Here is a 21,585-nt window from a genome sequence, read left to right on the forward strand (position 1 = left end):
CAATTGGAGGTTTCCTGGAGTCGTTCAATTGTTTAAGGAACTGTCGTCATTGTTTTGTTACGAAGCAGGACATGCAAACGATGTTTTCATGTAACGCTTTTACATCAAGAAATATTGCTATGCATAAAGCCCAGTTACCTAATGTAGCTCAAGATTCAACCATGTCATCAGTTTATGGAATAAAAACTGACTCGCCATTAAACAGTCTAAAATATTTTCATGTTGCTGAAGGGATGCCCTCAGATTTAGCCCATTACCTTTTTGAGGGTGTAGTTTGTGAAGTTATGACCAACACTATCGGCTATTGTGTGAGGGAAAAATTCTTAACATTAGAAGAACTCAATTTGAATTTTGCACTATAGACAAAGCAAATAAACCAACAACTGTTTCAAATCAGTTGCGAAACTTGAAGGTAAAGCAAACTGCAGCTCAGATTTAGTGTTTTGCCCGTTTTATGCCTTTAATGGTAGATGATAAAAATTCCTTATAACAATCCGAAATGGAAAACATTTCTTTCACTTAGAGATGTTTTATTTTATGTGTGTGCACCAGTACTTGATAGAGGACATATCATGGTAATGCAAGATATAATTGAGGAGTTCCACGAATACTATCGGGAAAGCTTTCCAGAAGAGACCGTGAAACAAAAAATTTCACTATACATTGCATTACCCAAAACAAAATTTAGATTTTGGACCTTTAATTCATTTACAAACCATTCGATTTGAAGGTAAACACAATTATTTTAAAGAATTAGTGTATGGAACCAAAAACAAGAATAATAAATGCAAATCCTTAGCTGAACGTCACCAGTACTACCAATGTATCTTCAATGTTGCGTCAAACTTTTTTGACTCTGGGCAGATTGAAACAACGGATGGAAATCAGCTTCCAATGTGTTTGTTGAAGACGGAATTTCGTCAAAGTTTACAACTTTTTGTAGGTGATGCATTGGATGTAACTGGTTCTAAATCCATTGATTTCATGGGCATTACTTATCGTAATGGGGAATGCATTGTAAGCGCACAGCAGGATCGACATTTTATTCAGTTTAGTAATGGTAAACATTGTTTAGTGATTGCTGGTGCCCCATACCTATTATGCACAAAAGTGTCAACCATTGGCTTTAATGCCTTCATTGTTGAAGATTCGACTGAATGTGAAATAATTAAAATATCGGATTTAATTGAACAACATCCACTTGGAGTTTACTCACATCCTACTGTAAACAATTCATCAGTTGTTATTATGAAGCATATGGTACATGTACCTTAAGGAAGTTCCCTACTCCGTTTCAAAATAACAAGCTTTTCATAACACTAGTATATATTGATGGGGGATTAATAAAGGAAACAAAAGAGCGAAAAAAAATATAGGTCTGTGTGCTTGTTTTCGAGATATTAGCCATTGAAATTTTGGCGGGAAAATGTTCTCTCTTTAATTCTTCATAGCTTTATCATTGACAAGTTTTAGTTCTCAAAAACTATTAAAAAGTAACAAAGATTTTATAAGACTTTTACAGATGGCTTATAATTATACATGTTAAAGAATTATAAAAAGAAAAATGGGGGTTAGTGGGCAAAATTTTTTAAGGCATTCAAATGGATAAAACCAGAGGATTCCGAAAATCTGACAAAAATTCCAAAACATGACAAGCGAACATCCTTAACTTCCAAAGAAAAGTAAGATTTTGTTATTTTGCTGTTGATTAGTTTTGACCAGTATTGATCATGTTGATTGCTGTTATTATTATGTATTAAAACAACACATTTCTGTAACTGACCCCCAATGGTGACTGGGGAATAGAAGTATGGTCGCCATTGGTCTTCCTCCGACCGGCAGTAAAACCCTTGCTAAAGTGGGGCGTCCGTTTGGCTATGCGGGATGTACAAATTTGCAGCCACGTCCGGTCAGAATGGGGACGTTAAATCCGATGCCTCGTGTAAAGAGAGTGCCACGCTCTTTGCACGTTAAGAACCCTTGCAACAACTCTTTGAGGGGTCCGTAGGTGACCTGTTGCAAGGCTAAATTTCTGTCCCTATCCAATATATCCGCGTTTCCCGTGGCAATCTAAATTTCTCCGACCTTAATCCCGGAAGCCCCTATTACAGAACCTACCTATTGTATTTATTGTTAATTTGCTCTCGTCCTGAATATGCATGAAATATTTGCCTCTGGACGTTTAGCAACCAACAATCAATCAATCATTTCTGTAATTGTTAGTTAGTTATAAAGTAGATATCTATTTACTCTTTGTAGGACTGCCAAAAAGTTTCTGTCATTCGTCTAACTATGCAAGCATAAAACGCATTATAATTTTTTTCAGAAATTGACTCTAAAGAAAAATCATTTTGTTTACTTTCAAACTGAACATTAGTTGTACCTTAAGTCTTTTTCTGGCATCTTTCAAATATAAATGTGTAGGCACTTGTATAATGTTTTAAAAAAAAATTGTATATATGATAATGTTTATTTAATTTGAAATATTTTTATATGCAGGTCATTTATTTGAATTGAATGCACCATGGAGCGAAAGTTTTTGTTGTTAAATTATGGGGAAAGGACAAAAAAAAATATCTGTGACTGATGGATTAAATTTAAATTTTATTCAAGAAAATATTAAATCAAAATTTGGTTTTAATGATCATGATGTACATCTCTAGGTTTTTTGACAATGATGTAGGAGAGTACATCGACTTAGATTCCAATGGAGACATAAATTTGGAAGCAAATATAATTAGAGTAAGAATATCAAAGGCATTTGCAGAAGTTGTAAGTGTGGATTCCCAAAAAATACCAGGAGCAACAGCTTGTACTCCGTCTCCGTCGCCAACTGTTAATGAATCAACAGAACCTTTCAGTACCTGTTCATCACCATTACCTACATCTATCAACTTGAACAGCCCATCTAGACTACATGGACTAGATGACCGTACCTGTTCTACAGCACCAGTACATGTACCTGTATCTAGCAACATATGCATGAACAGCCCATCTGGAGTAGAGATTATTGGTAGTGATGTGCCCACCACAAAAAAAAAGAGATAACACGGTGAGATTTAATGGTGTATTTTTTCTTGTAAAATATTATACTAGGGCTATACTACATAAATTGTTACATTAATGTATTAATATGGTAAAGTTTTAAAGAATATTGTGTTGTTGATTATTCAAGGTGTGGACCATTGTTTATCATGTTCATACTATCAGTAATATGTTATACAATGAAATTAGTTTGCATTTAATCAATCTTTGGCTGATCCATTTAGACTGGTTTATACTAGTATCTTTAATTATTTTTTCTTTAATCACCATCCAGTCAAAAAGTAATGATCCAATCTTTTAGTGACTTGTACAGTGTAGAGGGACGGATCCCCATATTATAAATTTAACAAGGGTTCATTAATTATTGTTTTTAATACACCTTTTATTTTGGTTTAGGAAACAATGGCCAAGAATTTACAAGTTTCCATCTGCCAGTGCACCTAGGGCATTATATATTAAAATCGAAAGAAAGGAACCTCTTGAAAAATCTGACAGAAGTCGACTGCTGAATACAATTTATAATAATGTAACGTTTGAATGTGGTCTGTTAGTAATAACATGTAGAATAAACAAAGTTTTCTTTTTAAAATGAATATTATGTGGTACATGTATGATTTTCAATGAGACAACTCTCCACCAATAACAGGTAATAACAAAACGTGTATCTAAGTCTTAGATTATTGTCTGGAATTATGCTTTAGTACTTTAAATTCAGAAATTACTTTTAATTTTTGCGATATTGAGAAAAAAACCTGTTTTATACATATAAAAAATTTTAAAATGCGAGTTTAAATTATTGCGATTATAACCCTGTCGCATTTTTCGCAATAATAAAAACATCACAATAATTTCTGAATTTACAGGAGTATTTTCTTTTAAGGTAGATAGGGTGTCTTCCTCCATCTTGGATTTTGAAATACCATAAAACAATCGGTCTAGATCTTTAGGAAAACGTGCAAATTTTGAGAGTAGTAGGTAATTCATGTGTAAGAATTTTGATTTTGATATAGAAAATGACATGTCTTATCATATTTATGGTTGTATTTTACAAAAAACTGAAAACGTTTGTTTAATTCAATTTTTTCCAACTTTGCCACATAAGGAAAGGCAACTCAAATGTAAGGGCAGATAATTCAGATAAAGTTATTTTTACAATAGAATGTGTTAGGAATTTACCTATTTTATTATGTAGCAAGAAAACGGGTCCGGTGACCCCATTTTTTCTTTTTCTTATCTGAAAGCATAATATTTGAGCTATCTTCTCATATTTTATCTCAAAATTCTATGGTGTAGTTTTCGTTTTATGGCAGAAAATTGGGTTTTCCATGCATAATCTATACAAAATCTGTCAATTTTGCACAACCTTTAGCGTGAAAATTAGCCCCGTGACCCATTCTTTTTATTATTTTTTTTTTAAAACCATGATATAAACTACATTTTGGCAAATTATTAAACAATTCTATGGATTGTAATTTAGACACCCCATCTACCTTAAGGAAGGATAAATTCTTAAACACGAAAATATACATTTATACACAGGTTTCCTGGTTTTAGACCCAACTTCCTTAAATCAACAGATCTAAATTCTTGGGTTGAGAAACTTTTTATTACAATTTTTGTGTGTGTTTCATATTTTCATAGGTAATAAAATCTGAAAAAAAAATGATTTGCTATGATTTGTGAATTATTTTTTTGCAGCTACCCCTCATCAGACCTGTATGACCAGATAGTGCATGGGATTCTTAGGGAATTTCCCATGCTTATGCAAGAAAGTGGAATACCACTTCAATCGGTTAGAGTAAGTTTGCAAGAAGTTGCTTTTCATATCATACTATGATATATATCTCATGAATTCTGAAATGCAAAAGAATGACATATTCAAGACAAAGAAAGTTTTAAATTGTCTAAAAGAATGAAGAAAAGATTTTTTGGAAAAGATTTTACATGTTCAGTGAAGATACTCATTATGTTTTTACTAGTAATCTACTCCAAGAATATATGATACCCACCAAGTAGATTTTTTAATTTCTCTTATGATTTCTTATACATAAGTTCTCACAATGTAAGCTTGTATGTTTGTAGTAAACCTGAAACCCTGTGAAATAAAAAAAAATATCTCCCCTTTCTTGCTGTTGCGTTAATTTGGAATTACAATCTACTTTTAAAGGTCTATAGGAGAGAGAAATTAAAATATAAATGGCAGAACGAAAGAAAATCAAAGGATAAAAATCTCCCAGAAGTAAAGGTAAAAAGAGGAAGATAACTACTGAGATGAAAGATGATATGCCAAAAGCAAAGAAAACTTAAACATGGGGAATGTCAAATTATTTGCCAATGAGGCCAGATTCTGCAGATTTGGAAGATGAAGCAGATGTACAGAAAAGTAGATCAACATTTTAGACTGGTTGACATGAAAATGGGCCTTACATTAGCTGACAAAAGAAAGGATATAGTTAAAAGATGGAAATAGTTTATCAGAAGATATTAACGAATATCAATTTTTACAAGACAGAAGACAGGTATTATGCATTTCAGTACATTATTGTAATGATCAAAACACGGAGTAATATTCTGAAATTTTGAATTATTTCCTTTTTTCTGTTTTGATATTAATTTTTTTTCAGTTCTACTTGTGACTGATATGTCAAAATCCAGGTATTACTACATGTACTTTAAAATTATTGATTTTTATGTTTTATAATTAGCAAAAGGAGAAGATGACAAACCCCTCTACAACGTACAATGCTTAAAGATGGTAGATTAAAACCTTTATAATTAGCCAGAGATTCCGGACATTTGTAGAATTACTAGAATTTTAAAGCAAATGGACCATCCAGAAAAGGAGGTCCATAAAAATGCATTTCCTTAACCTCTCAAAGAATAAACTTGATGTTGTTTCTTTTATACACTTTTTAGTTGAATAGCTTTTTCGTTAATGTTTAAGCAGGGGTCAAATTTAAGCTTTTTTGTGTGCTGGTCAGCTGGTCCTGCACAAAATCTACAAGTCCTGCTGAACTGCATGCGATATGACAAATACATATATAATGCAGAAGCTTTCACTCATTTGAAAATGCTTTTATTCAAATAAGAAATGTTATAGGTGTTACCATATAAGTTCTTGATTCAAAGTAACAACTCGTTTTCCTGTCATGCCTGGAATGCCCAATCTTATTGAGTCAATGATGCACAGTTCCCCAGGTGTGTTCTTATCATTTAGCTAAGTAGAATTATTTTGTTCGGATCATGCTGATTGTTCGTGATCTAATACAGAATCCAATTTAAAGCCTGAGGATCAAGTTCCAGAAATAGATTAAAGTGATACTATTCATGACATTTAGCATGTTTAGATCAACATAATAAAGCATAATTTCACAATCTCCATTTTTAAAATAGACAGAAAACGATATAACAGCAGAAGTAACTTCACCCACTTCGTCAACGCAGTCACCAGTAACATCACCGTTTGTAATACGCATAAGAAAAAGCATGCCTAAGACAACTCCAAAGTAGCTCAGACAGGAGGCCGTTTTACCTAGTATGGAGGAAGGCATTAATGATCCATATGCTTAACGTTCACCATCAAACTCACCACAACTACCTATGCACCTAATAGTGCGGTCGCCAACTTCGCTAACTTTATTAACACCACAAATGACAAATGAATGCAGACTAGTCCAACAGAAACAGAACATACTGCATTTACGATACAGAAAATCATGGCAGCAATTTACAAACGGTTGGAGATCAATAATGCAAGGCAAACAGAAATGGAGCGCATTATTCTTCACAACAGAAAAATGATTATCTGGTGGCCATGCAAAGACAGCATACATTTCGTTTGACAGCACCACCAACTCCAACTACGCCGATAACCCCAACTTTTCATCAACGCTAGCTTCCAGACTTTGACACCCCTTCTAGAGATGATAGACCAGATACGTCAGTTACTCCGTCAATTCAGCCGGTTATGCCTTCAATTCTGCCTACAACTCCAACAGTACACACAACTATAACATCTGTACCAATGCACCTGTTCGCTGACATTTCAGATGGAGTTCGGCTGACAGAAAATGACCTCAACCATGCATCAAGCAACTTCTGTTGTTTTATTGTTGAAGGATTTGTTCCAAGAACATTTTAAAAGACAATCTTAGGGTGTATTTTTCTTACAGAGGCGGTGGCAAGTTGAAAAAAGACCACTAGACGACACCATAAAACAGTATCTACGGCGCTATGTGACTGCATTCTACCCAAGTGTGATTTTGGAATCAGCATGCAACGCAATGATAATTGAGAAAATCAACCAGTTCCTTCGTAGGCCCATTCAACAGAAGAAGTAAATGACATTTGTGAATTGATGACAATTGATGATTGTATAGTGTATTAATTGTATCGTAGGCCTAATAAGTTCTCACAATTGTTTAACTTTTTTTATTATCTATTTGAATTGTAGCGGTAAAATGAAAGATTATAACCATGCATCGTTTTTTTTTCTAGTTAATACAAATATAGAATATGTTGATGGATGGATGATTGTTTAACGTCCAGTGGCATGTTAAGCATATTCAGGACTACTTTCTCTCTCTTGGTTGTTGGTGTTAAGTATTCCGGTTTTTCAGTTGGTTATGATTCCGAATTTTGTGTTCATTTTTATCTTTTGTTGTGGAAAAAGCATAATATCATCTAAATTCTTACCATTATAAAATTTGAGATGAATCTAAAGAAAACCATAAAGTACACCAGGTAGGCACGTCATTCTTGTTGGAACTACTAGATGTCCGCGAAATCGCGATACAATTGGGCAAGTGTTGAAACAAAGAGTTTGGACACAGTAATAAGGTACACACAGTGAAGATTTGAACACGGTTACTGCACTTTAAAGAGATGAAAATGAGAAAATATTGCAAAAGACCCTTATCATCTCGGTTGGAAAATAAAAATATTAAATACCCTAAGAAAAGTGTGGCAAAATGTGATTTTCAGTAGTTCTTTTACCCTTTAAACTCAATAACCGTATGAGCTACGTAAAATTCGTTGATATTACCGACAGGGATCGAAATGAGCAACACAATGGAAAAAATCCCATCTAAATCATATGAAAAATAAAATAAAAATCGACTGAGCATGCGAAAGCGTACAAGACACGGATCGATAACGGTTTCCGAATTTAAATATTTTCTCAAAAATTGGCGTTTTCTGTGGAAAAAAGATTGTTTCAAAGACAAATTTAGGAAGTACAAAGCACTACATTTATACGTATCACAAATATTTCCGACTTTGTATGGTTTCAGAGGAGTTGCGGCTCAATGAAATCGGTCTCTTCCTTTAGTAGTATAGATATCATCTAATTGCTATTTCCGGTACATGCGCAATCTCAGTAGTACGTTCCTCCTTAAAGAGTTGTACAAAACAGAAGAATTATGTGAAAACAGACAGATATTATGACTCCTTCTTGGATTGTGGACACACCCTTTGCTGTGTTTGTGCCGTTGAGTTTGAAGAGAGAAACAAAAACTGCCACATTTGCAGACACGTCTTCCAGAAGATTTCATAACTATTCTACTAAGACTGGAAATAATTCAAAATGGCACTGTACCAAACAACTTTGCTTTATTTAATTTGGTCATGTTATGAATTTGACATGGATTTCTACTGACTGACTGTGCTGTTATAAAGTTTTACTCATAGTTAGCTACTGTAGATTTTTAAATGACATGCTTATTCAGTTGGATGTTGAATGGTGTTTCCGTTATAAAGATGTTTTTTTTCATTTTTTGTGACTGTGTTTACGAATTGGTTTCCAATGTTGGCGACTTAACAGCAGTTACAATTGACGTGACAAATCTTTCATCTATTGTCCACAAACACTGGCGTCTTATTGAAAAATGATCCTTCCTTTAAAGACAATTTTCAATCACCTCCCGTCATGGCTTACCGCAGACCCCAAAACAGCAAAAATATTCTAATTACATCAAAAGTATCGAAACAAGAAACATCTAAAATCGGAGGTTATAAAACCATGCGAAAGAGGCATTGTACAATTACTAACTTTTTAGTTTAACAAACAGGATTTCACATTAGTCATTATCTATTATGAACTACTGCAATTTTTGCCTAAGTCCTATTATCAAGGTCGAGAAAAGACAACACCTCTACATAACTTAGTATCAAGGAAAATCAGGATCTTGAGGAAAATCATAAGCCAAAATATAATACGACAACTCAAGCGTTAGTAAATAAGTATCTCGCTGCATTGAAGACCTGTTGGTGACCTTCTGCTGTTGTCTGTTCTATGGTCGGGTTGTTGTCTCTTTGACACATTCCCCATTTACATTCTCAATTTTATCCTAAACTGCACATACCAAACTATATTATTTTCAAGAACATATCGTTAAAATTGACGAGTTATTATGATAAAAATAATATCAGAACAAAATCAATATAGTGAATGTTCTTGGAGCAATTTAGTCTGTGCGATTAACTTACACACAAGGGAGTAAACAAAACTAGCATGTACTGGAAAATTGTCGCATTTGTCCAAACAAAAATTACATGAACTCATTAATGTTGCACACTAGTTTTAAGATACTGTCTCCAGCAAAAAGTAATCGACAGATCCCTGCTGATTTAGTTGAACAAGTTTCATCAATTTCAAAGAAACCATTATGGACTAACGTTGCAAAATCAGTGGTTGATATTCTCAATCCTGTTTTTGAAACAAGTTTCACAACATTATTTGTAGCCGCTATGGCAGAAGCTCACAACCTCTCTCCAAAAAAGTCATCAAAAGGCAATGTCTTGCAACCATATTAAAAGAAAACAAACAAATCTGTTTAATCATCAATGAAACAAAATGACAAAGATGTCTTCTGGGAAGTCCTTTCAGCAGCATGACCGTGAAAGAATACCTTTCTTTATACCGAAAAAAGAAACCCTCACCAGAATGACCAACACATTAAATAAATATATTACATGGAAATAAAAAAGCAAGGCAACCATTCGGAAACTATGATGTGTAGTCTGTTGTGCTCATTTTAAAAAATAATATTAATTGACTGCTTGTTGCTTAACATCCAGTGGCAAATATTTCATGCATGTTCAGGACAAGAACAAATTCACAATAAATACAATAGGTAGGTCCTGTAAACAAACTCACCATAGATACCAGGATAGACATTTTGTATATAGAGGCCGTCCGGGATGAAGGTCGGGAAAATGTATACTACCACTGAAAAATGAGGATACATTGGATAGGAGCAGTAATTTAGCCTTACAACAGGTCACATACGGACACCTCAATGAGTTGTTTAAAGGGTTCTTAAAGTGCGGAGAGCGTGGCACTCTCTTTACACGAGACATCGGATTTAACGTCCCCATTCTGACCGGACGTGGCTGCAAATTTGTACATCCCGCACAGCCAAAACGGACGCCCCACTTTAGCAAGAGTTTTACTGCCGGTCGGAGGAAGACCAATGGTGACCATACTTCTATTCCCCAGTCACCCTTGGGGGTGTGTCCAAAATGTAGTTTACACATGTATACCTTTTTATCGATAAACTACTTGATTTTGGATAATTGCGAAACGACAATGAATATTGAATAATTTAGGTATCTCTATGATACTTTGAACTGTTTTCATATTTTGTTGAGTTTCTTGTATTGCCTAAATGATACGCTATACTATATGTAGAAGAGGAAATTAGGTCAACAATAATAAAAATATGAATTACTGCATGCTGCATGCATTAACAAGGTTGCCAGAAATCAATATTTTTAGTAAAACTTAAATAACAGAATTTCGATTTTTTTTAAATAATTATATAGACGCAACTTAAATTGTCATTTCTTTTTATGTTGGTTAAGGAAGGTTTCATCTATTATTAGAATGATTTACCAAACTCTAGAAATTTGTCAAACATTTATATTTAATATATAGAATTTGAAGGGAATCATTGTGTATCGATTGTTAAGGTACTGACACATAATTACTGTATGTACATGGAAAAAAGCTAAGAAACAGCGCTATTATTTTCGTTTTTCATCTCTAAAGTTAATAGAGAGGATTTCGAAAATATCCCCTAACTGTAAGTTCAAGATGAAACCTAACCCGAACTAAGAGGAATTATTTGCAAGATGTCGATCACAGCTTCGGTGTTAAATCAACAAATTATATATTAAATGTGTATCACCCCCTTCCACAATTAAACTTATTATGTATATTTAACGAAACATTTAGTTTTACCTTTTAACAGCAATTCTTTTTATTCATCTGTTGTTGTTTTACCGTTGCAGCAATGGCGACGGGTGGATGTTGGGTCTCGATTTGTTGAGCCCATGCAGCTAGGTCATCGTCAATTTCAGCCGAGTCTAGGTCTGAGTTACCGTTTCCAATGAGGCTAAACACATCATATTGGTCAAGCAATTGAAAGTCTGATGCGGCGTAAGGTAATCAATCAATCAGTTCTGAGATATAACAATGTACATAGGATGTTGTCAGTGTATTTAGAGAAAAGATAATGTTTTCTACATTAGTTTATTTCTTTTAAGGTACTTACGAATAAGGTTAATTTATAAATTCATTAAGTTTAAAATCTGAAAAGGTTTTTTGTTACTATCCGAATGATTTACATCTGTAAAATGCACAATTAATGAGATTATATTTTTCAGTATTATAATGTTTAAAAACATCATCAAAATAATTTCAAATGCAAAATTATATTGATTTAATTATCGCAAACATACTTTGCCCTCTATGAGCACGAATAAAAAAGTCTTTTTTTTTTTAATTCGTAACTGCTCTTACTTACTTTTTACAAAATAAGAAAAAATGTAACAACCAATTGTAACTGCTTCTGCTTAGGGCAAACCACTTTCTCTTCTGATATTAGTTTTTTCCTGAAGTATTTAATCATTTAAATTACAATTATCCTTGGCTTCTCTGGTTCTACATTTGTGGCACTCTTCGACACATACCATGCAACTTACAATTGTGCTACCGAATTTTGCAAACATAGGTTCATTAGTAAATTCTGCAACACAAATAGGCTATCATTTGTTATGATATCTATACTACTAAAATAACGAGGTCCAATTTGTTAGCCGGCATCACTTAAAAACGACAACTCAAAGAATTCAACTTTATATATAACTAATATTGATTAAAGATTACACCATTCCAGGACCTTTTATTTTCCACATATTTAACATTACCAATAATTAACAAGTTCCGGGTCAAGCCGGTACCGATACCAATAGTATATGTCACATGTAGTTTCCGGTTGTATGCATGTTCTGTGTCTCACTCCTTTAAAAGGTGCAACGCCATGGGTTATGGTTTTAAAGGACATTTAACACACTGTAATAATGAAATAATAGTTCAATCCATGTAACAAAAATTAGATATGCAACAATAAACAAATATCCATTGCACTATCAAATTATATCTATTGAAATGATGTAGCAAATTTACTTCACCAAAATCAAAAACACAGTTGGATACACTTCAAATGACTCCGACATCCTCCACAAATAAAATCTGATTGATTGATTGATTGTTGGTTGCTTTACGCCGCATTAGAACAACAAGGCTATATCGCGGCGAGAGCTAATTCGAATATTTTTTACAATTTAAAGCATATTCTTAAAATCAGACAATAAACTAAAATTTTAGATTAAAGCAAATTGATTATTTACAAATAAAAATGAACATTAAGATAACGTGATAAAATTTAAAATCGTTTTAAATATAATAACATTTTTATATTTTTGAATATATTCCAACTTCTTTTAAGAATGAAACAATATTTGTAAATGGAACATTATTAAATAAATCATACATATTATTAACATTGAAATGCTTCTTACGAATATCAGCAAAGTCAATACAATTGATTAAAACATGTTTTATAGTATACTTGCAGTTACAAGGTATACATTGTGGTTCTACTTCATTTTTTAAAAGATATTCGTGTGTTATTCTAGTATGACCAATACGACATCTAGAAATAACACACTGATCTTTTCTGCACATAACATTATTGAAAGGTTTACCTAAATTAGGTTTAATTTCATGTAATTTATTATCATCTTTTTTACTCCATTCATTTTTCAATATATTAAAAACATATTCTCTAATATTAGATTTAAAATCGGTATATGGTATATCACAGTTAGATAAAGGGTCACCCAGGGCATTCTTTGCCTCAAGGTCTACAGCTGTGTTTCCAAGGATTCCAACATGACTCGGCACCCATAGAAATAATATTTCTTTACGAAGAATTTTTAAATTCCTCATTCCATATAAAATTTTGAGAATTACTGGGTTTTTAATTTTAGTATTTTGTATAGCTTGTAAGCATGAAAGTGAATCAGAACATATAATAAATTTGGATTTATCTGAAGAAGCAATAAATTTCAAAGCCAAAATTATTGCTTCTGAAACAGCAGTAAAGATCGATGCATCAGACGGCAAACGGAGAGTTGCAGCTCTGTCCCTGAAGACAGCAGCAGATGCAACTCTGTCACCATCTTTTGATCCATCAGTATAGACAGTTGAAAAATCTGAATAATTGGCTTTGATTTCAGCATAGTGTTGCTGAATTAAAAGAGGGTTTGTTTTATTTTTATTGTGTTCACGGAGATCAAATATTATTTTTGGTTTGGCAAGTTCCCATGGAGGACATTTGCAAGTTTCAACTTGAGCAACAGATTTTAAATCAAAAGAAGCTAAATGTGGTTTTAAACGTATACCTAACGGAGGAATTTTATTTTCATGTTTTGCAAAAATATCTTCATAAATTGGATTAAAAACACAGCTGTAGGCAGGATTATCTGAGTAGGCTTTTAGTTTGACAGCATATTGAAGTCCAAGCTTCAAACGTCTGTTAAAGAGTGAGTGCTCATCAGCCTCTACATACAGAGTCTCAACTGGTGAGGTTTTAAATGCGCCAAGACAGAGACGCAAACCCTGATGATGCACAGCATCGAGAATCTGTATGTAGGACTTCCTTGCAGAGCCATACACTATAGAGCCATAATCTAGTTTAGATCTAACTAGAGATCTATATAAATTAAGTAAAATGTTGCGATCAGCACCCCAGTCGGTGCTGCCGACAACTTTTAAAATATCTAATGCTTTTAAACATTTCGATTTTAACATTTTGATATGGGGTAGAAAGGTTAACTTTTTATCGAAAATTAACCCAAGAAATTTGGTTTCATCAACCATTTTAATTGGGTTGCCGTACAAAGTGAGTTCTGGATCAAGATGCAATTTCCTTTTGTTACAAAAATGCATCCCGACCGTTTTTGAAGTGGAAAATTTAAACCCATTTTCCGAGGCCCATTTTTCAATTCTTCCAAGACATAACTGTAATTGTCTTTCTATGTTATTCATATTTTTGCCTCTATAACATATTAAAAAGTCATCAACATACAATGAACCTTCAATATTACTTTTTAAAACTTCAACAAGGCTGTTGATTTTAAGACTAAATAATGTAACAGATAAAATACTGCCCTGAGGGACACCCATCTCTTGATCATACAGATCAGACATGGTTGAATTTACTCTTAACATTAAATTGTCTGTTAGATAGAAAATTCGAAATAAAATTTGGCATATTGCCTTTCAACCCCATATCAAAGTGATCTTTTAAAATACCATACTTCCATGCAGTATCATAGGCTTTTTCTAGATCGAAAAAGACCGACACTTCATGTTCATTTTTCGCAAAACTATTACGGACAAATGATTCGAATCGAACAAGATGGTACTGCGACCTTGGCGGAATCCACACTGGATATTGGCTAAAAGCCCATTGGATTCCAGGAACCAAACAAGGCGATCATTGACCATCCGTTCTAGTGTTTTACAGACACAACTGGTAAGAGCAATTGGTCGATAATTAATAGGATCCGTGTGATCTTTACTTGGTTTTGGAATAGGCACGACGGTTGCAAGCTTCCAGATTGATGGTAAATCACCAGATTCCCAGATGTTATTCATAAGCTGCAAAAGAGCTTCCAGCGAGGAATCTGGCAAGTGTTTTAACAGTTGGTAGTGAATATTATCAGGCCCACAAGCTGTATCATGGGCTTTTGACAGAGATGTTTTAAGTTCTTCAAAAGAAAAGAGTTTATTATAATTTTCACCATTTTTTGATTTAAAGTTTAATTTAATTTTTTCTTTTTGTTTTTTAACTTTTTTAAAATCTTCCCTGTAGTTGTTAGAAGAAGAAGATTTCGCAAAAGTTTCACCAAGCTTGTTGGCAAATAAAATCTGACCGCCAAGAAATAGCACAATAGTGTTGAAAGCGGCATTAAATACCAATCAATCAATCAATCAATCAAATGATTCTCCCCAAGACACGTACATTTAACTTTATTCTGTTAATTTGTATTCTTATCAATTTTTGTGAATGCAGGACACAATAATCATGTCGTAGCGTTGAACATTGGTTACCATTCTCTAGTGAGCTGTTTCAATGGTATATTTTGTTTTTGGGGGTTATTGTCTCATTGACATGTGTTCCACTTTACAGGTGAGTTTGTATATAAAGGCAACCGCTGTTCAATAGTCATAAATCGATAAAGCGAAAACAAATTCTGGTAACAAACCTAAACCGACCGAAACATATCAAGAGGAAAACAACGGACAAAAATAAACGTCAACAAACATAGAAACAGACTATTTGGATAACAACTGCCATAATCTTGACTTGGTACAGGACATTTAAGGTAAAATTGTGGGTTGAACCTGCTTTTATGGCTAGTCAAACTTCCCGTATATCTATAAAGCATGCAATAAATGATATACTGTTTTAAACATTCAGTCAGTTAATCAATAGAGTGGGTCTCATTTGGGTCTCAGCGTAACGCGGGATTGGCCGATTTTTTGTATGCGTGACATGTGAAAGTCAAATTATTGTGCGGGGAAACGAAGTCTGGCGGGACAGGTGAAATTGTCGAAAAATGAGCCGGGAACCCGGGAAAATCATCATTTAAAGCGTGAAAACACAATGTGTTGTCAAAACAGTGGTAAATACTTGTTGTGTGTGTGTGTACGGTTTACAATCATCGACATTCCGTAATTGGTATCTGCATATCGAAAACTGTATCCCGAAATGCCTGCCGTACATTGATACATTATCACAATAGAACAACAACATCCAGTCAATAATCACAATAATCAAGAGATAATTGGGTAGAACAGTCTGATGAAGAAGTATCAGGTTCAGGGAACAAGGACACTTTACTACAAATTTAGACTTTACAGATGATGGAAGGCATGCCTTACAAAATTGCACCTGGTGAAAAAACATCCTCTAAGCTTATTCCTTGACAAATGTTCAAAGGAAAAATCATCCCCTGTGCTTTTTGTTGGACAAAAAAGAGGAAACTTTAGAGTAAGGGAGAAAATGAGAGTTATTTCAAAATTATTAAAGTAGATCTGAAATCACTATGAAGTTTCTGCACAAGAAGCAATTTACCTGCTTCTCCAACTTCCTTTGACACACGATTTCTAGAGATGTCATTTTTATCAACACGTCTACACCAGAGAAGCGTATCGGTATTTTAAAGCCATCATCTCAAAACACTTCCCGATGAATCTACAGAAGTAACTTGCGCTGGACTCCTTGATAGATACTCAGAACGTCCAACTTCCATGGAAATTGTACAATTTTGTTCACAAATTGGAATTTTGTGAACGTAGTTACACTTACCTGATATCCTTACATTATGGATTATCTTTCCGGTATTTGGTCACATCTCGCTCAAAACGCTTGACTGATCAAGAATTCAAACCTCTCGGTGAATCAGTCCAAGCGTGAGAACCCCTTCAGTATTCTCCGGCGAAATCCAAACAGATTGCCAAAAGAATTACTAATGGGGAGGAGGTGGGTAGTATATCAGGTAAGTGTAACTACGTTCACAAAATTCCAATTTGTGAACAAAATTGTACAATTTTAATATTACTTGTTACACTTACCTGATATCCTTACATTATGGATATCCATAGATTCTAAAGCAGTCCCAACTCAAGCGGTGGACTGTAATTCTTTTGTTCAAATAATGTACACTATATTACACTATATACAAAGTCTAAATGTTTGACTTTAAACACATTAAATAGATGTCTTTTTCATCTCACACACAAAGGTTTAAAAACTTGCATCGCATCTCGTCGGATATGAATAGTTCCAACACTATACAAACTATATTACAAGTTAAAAAACTGTACACATTTTTCTTCTTTTTTTTCGAATTTTATGTATTTTTCTTCTTTTTTTTTTTTTTTTTTTTTTTTTTACTTCGATAAAACATGAGGGTCTATGTGACGTAAGTAAAATTTGGTGAATGTGGATTCCCTGCTCCAATCAGCAGCTTCCATGATGTTCTTCATTGATGCACCTTTATAAAGAGCCCAAGAAGGACCAATAGCTCTTGTCGAATGAGCCTTAACAGATTTCTTTTTGTCGTTATATGCCATCTGAATGGTACTCACAATCCATGATGAAATTGTTTGACTTGAAATTGGCTTATGTGGATTACTGATTGCTAAGAACAATTTACTATCTTGTCTGTTTTCACCACGAAAATTGTCAGTGCTCTTTAAATAGTACGTTAATGCCCTTTTAGGGTCAAGAAGCTTTTCTGCATCAAAGGCAGGTACAAAAATCTTAGCACCAAAATGTCCAGGACGGTCTTGTTTTGACAATCCTTCTCTAATAAAATAAACTCCTCTGCTATGTACAGATATATTTCCATCTCCCAAACGTAAGGCCTGTATATCACTGCAACGCCTGAAAGTAGTGATAGCAATTAAAAATACAGTTTTCCATGTGATAAACTTGAGTTCAGCCTTTTTCATTGGCTCAAAAGGCTTTTTCTTTAACATTTCAAGTATTTTATCTAAATTCCATTCAGGAAGTAGTTTGACCCTGGGAGGCCTTGAATTGAAAACACCCTTCAATAAACGAATAATGTATGGGTGTTGACCTACTGGTATTTTTTCAACTGGGGGTAAAACACTTGATAACATAGATCTGTAGCCCCCAATCGTACTATACTGGAGACCACTGGTATACAGACTTGTAAGAAAATCTGCAGTTTCTGTTAAAGAGGCAGAATAGGGATCAATTTCCCTTTCACTACACCAGCCACAGAATTTTTTGAACTTACTAGAATAGTCCTTTTGAGTTCCTGTTCTCCAAGAAGCTGACATGAGTTGTCTAGTTTCTTTAGAAAAACCTCTCTTTTTGAAAATTCTGTTGATAGAGGCCATGCAACCAGACTGAATATTTCTGGGCTTGGATGGTATATTTTTGTTCTTGGCTGATGTAGTAGATTTTTTTGAACTGGTATTTTTATGGGATAATCTGATATCATTTTTAGCAGTTCTGGGTACCAGTGTCTCCTTGGCCAATGAGGAGCTACAAGAATTAGCTGGCAATTGTACCGATTCATGTGTTGGAGCACTTTCGGTACTAGACAGATCGGAGGAAAAGCATACCCGATTACATTGTCCCACGGTATGGACAGAGCATCTATTGCATATGCTTCCGGGTGAGGAAACCATGAACAAAATATTTTCACTTTGCGATTTTCCGCTGATGCAAACAAATCTATCATCGGTCTGCCTAACCTGACAAAAATTTGTTGAGCTACAGTCTCCTGAAGAGACCACTCTGTGTGTCTTATTTTTGTCCGTGATAGAAGATCTGCTAACACATTCGCTTTGCCTGCTATATGTGCTGCTTTATCTGAATTTTGTGTTCTATTAGGAGTTTCAACAAATCCCAAGTTTTTTGACAAAGCTGAATTGATTTGGTGCCCCCCTGTTTGTTTATGTATTGTACAACAGTCGAGTTGTCGCATCGCAGAAGTACATTTTTCCTTTTCAACTGAGGGAGAAAATGTTGTATTGTTTTCAGTACAGCTTCCAACTCTAGACAATTGATATGTTGAGTTTTCTGTATATCTGCCCAGGTCCCTTGGACTATCTGGGAATCCATGTGACCACCCCAACCGTTCGATGTAGAAGCATCTGTCGTTATGGTCACATGAGTTTCCCAGTGTTGTAAAGATCTGCCCTTTGTAATGTTGGCTGTATCTGACCACCAAATCAGATGAGATTTTAGATATTGTGTAATTGGAACATTCAGTTCCAGATTTTGAGAAGTGGGGCGCCAATGACTCAGCAAATAAATTTGAATTGGTCTCATATGAAGTCTTGCATAGGGAATCATCTCTATGCAAGAAGCCATAATTCCAAGTAGATGTAAAAAATCTCTGGCTGTGGCATGTTTTTTCAAGTTCATTACTTTGACTGTTTTTTGTAATTTCAACACTCTTTCTTGTGTTGGCATTACTATTCCTAAATCCAGATGGAATAATGCACCTATATATGTTATTTTCTGTGTTGGAGTTAAAGAGGATTTTTTTAGATTGATTATGAAACCCAACTTTACCAGAAGATTCAACACTATCTCTCGATCCTGGACTAACATGAGAGATGATTGATTTACTAGAAACCAGTCGTCCAGGTATACTACTAGTCTGATGCCTTGTGCTCGTAAATGTGCAGCTACTACCGATACTACTTTGGTAAAAACTCGAGGAGCTGATGTTGGACCAAACGGTAGAGCTGAAAATTGTAAGCAAGGGCTGTTTTTTACACAAAACCTCAGATACTGTCTGTGTTTTTGAAATACAGGGATATGCATATATGCGTCCTTTAGATCGAGAGATATTGCCCAATCCCCTTGTTTTACTACATTCAAAACTGTTGACAGAGAGTCCATTTTGAAGTGTTGTTTTCGGAGATACCTGTTGAGGGGTTTTAAATTTATTACGGGTCTCATGTCCCCTGTTTTTTTCGGAACTAGGAAAAATGTGCTGTAGAAACCGTTTAAAATGTCCGCTTGCGGAACATATTCTACAGCGCTTTTTTCCATAAGTTCTTTTACTTCTAAATGTAAAATTTCTAAATCTTTTGCAGGAACAGAAGTTATTTTTACTCCTGTTTTTGGCGGAAACTGTTGAAATTCCAGTTTGTAGCCCTCTTTTATAATTGATAAAACCCACTGATCGTTTGTTATTTTTGTCCATTCCTTTAGAAATAAGCTTAAACGACCCCCTACAGGTATCTCTGGAAGCAACATTTGCACATGAAAGTTGCTTACCTTGATCTGATAGTCATTTCTTTTGTTGCCCCTTGGCATGAAATGGGTTGTTAAAGCGACGAAAATTGTTCGTTGTACCAGAACTCTTGTCGTCTTTATCTGGTCTTGTTACTGTACTAGTTCTTTGTACTGTACGCTGTGTATTAGACTTAGCACCTGTGAAAGTAGAACCTTGTGCATTGTCAAATTTTGGTTTCTTAGACCAATCATTGGAAAATTGATTGCCTGTAGCTTTCCTTTTCACTGAAAAAGTTTTATTTACATGTAATTCAGGCAGTAACTCTTTTAATTGTTTATTTTTGTCAACCCTGTCTTTAAGAGTTTGTTCCATATTGTCACCAATGACACCTGACTTTGTCAAAGGTAATGATACAAGTGGATGCTTAAGCTCTTTAATATCATTAAGACCTGTGTCCTCTAAAGTAGCTTTTCTACGAATTAAGTGGTGAAATGCACCAGCCCGTGCCACTTGGTCCAAAGATTTTGTAGACATTGCAAATATGTCTCTTACAAGTTGGATAGATTTGTCTAGATTAACTTCATTTTCTGACAAAGTATTTAACAAATTGCCCAAAGCTTGTTGGGTGTATGCTGTAGTAATTATCCCCATGCGTGCAGCTACCTGGCCTTGATATGCCAACTTTTCAAGGGATTTTAAACAAGGATTGTATAAATTGCTTTTCTGGCTTACTGAATAAGCTTTAGCACCATGTTTTTTCACTAATAAATCAGGTACCATATTATCTAGACTAGGTACTTCTAAAATATCACTAGTTTTCTCGTGAACAGGAAAACTGTGTCTATATTCATCATTATAGGCTGTCAACCTTTCTGGATTTTTACACCTCCAAGAACCAGATAAAATATCAATTTGACTTTTGTCAAGAATAAGACCTCCAGAGCTTGTCTCTTTTTTTAGTCTTAACATCATCCCCAAATAAAGATTTTAAGTGATCATTATTGTTCTCATCTGAGTCACTTTCATTACCATTCACATATTTACTGAATCTTGATGAAGATTTTTGAGGATTTTCAGTTTCACTTTTTAAAGAAGACTCATCTTCTGATAGTAAACCTATGTCATGTCTTTCTCTAAGGCCTGGTGCCAAAGATACGACATCTTCATTTTCCCTTTCACGGACTGAATCTGTTGGAAAATGTTCATGGTTAGAATCCTGAACAAGTCTGTGCGCTCCTGAAGAGCCACTATCTTGTTCAGATTGATTCTGACAAGGTCTCTGCTCACCTGACGTGACAGTATCTTTGTTTATATTTATACCATCGTTTGAACTAAATAAATCAAAAAATTTATCAAACCTGGTTTCTATCTGTGAGAAACGGCTTTCCCATTTCT

General features: G+C 34.4%; 1 protein-coding gene across 1 annotated transcript; it reads right to left on the reverse strand.

The window, feature by feature from the left end:
• Positions 1 to 17,383: 17,383 nt before the first annotated feature.
• Positions 17,384 to 21,369, reverse strand: LOC127732441 (uncharacterized). Its single transcript, XM_052241476.1, has 2 exons — positions 20,232 to 21,369; positions 17,384 to 17,849 (listed from the first exon to the last, which is right to left on the reverse strand). Exon 1 carries the CDS (start codon positions 21,160 to 21,162, stop codon positions 20,245 to 20,247), a length of 918 nt encoding a protein of 305 aa, XP_052097436.1. The 5' UTR covers positions 21,163 to 21,369; the 3' UTR covers positions 17,384 to 17,849; positions 20,232 to 20,244.
• Positions 21,370 to 21,585: the final 216 nt, after the last annotated feature.

This window comes from Mytilus californianus, unplaced genomic scaffold (genome assembly GCF_021869535.1).
Source record: "Mytilus californianus isolate M0D057914Y unplaced genomic scaffold, xbMytCali1.0.p SCAF_24, whole genome shotgun sequence".
In the NCBI taxonomy this organism is placed as follows: domain Eukaryota; kingdom Metazoa; phylum Mollusca; class Bivalvia; order Mytilida; family Mytilidae; genus Mytilus; species Mytilus californianus.

Bases quoted from the DNA above. Each gene is read 5' to 3' on its own strand.
- LOC127732441 (XM_052241476.1), bottom strand. From the start codon at position 21,162: ATGATGTTAAGACTAAAAAAAGAGACAAGCTCTGGAGGTCTTATTCTT.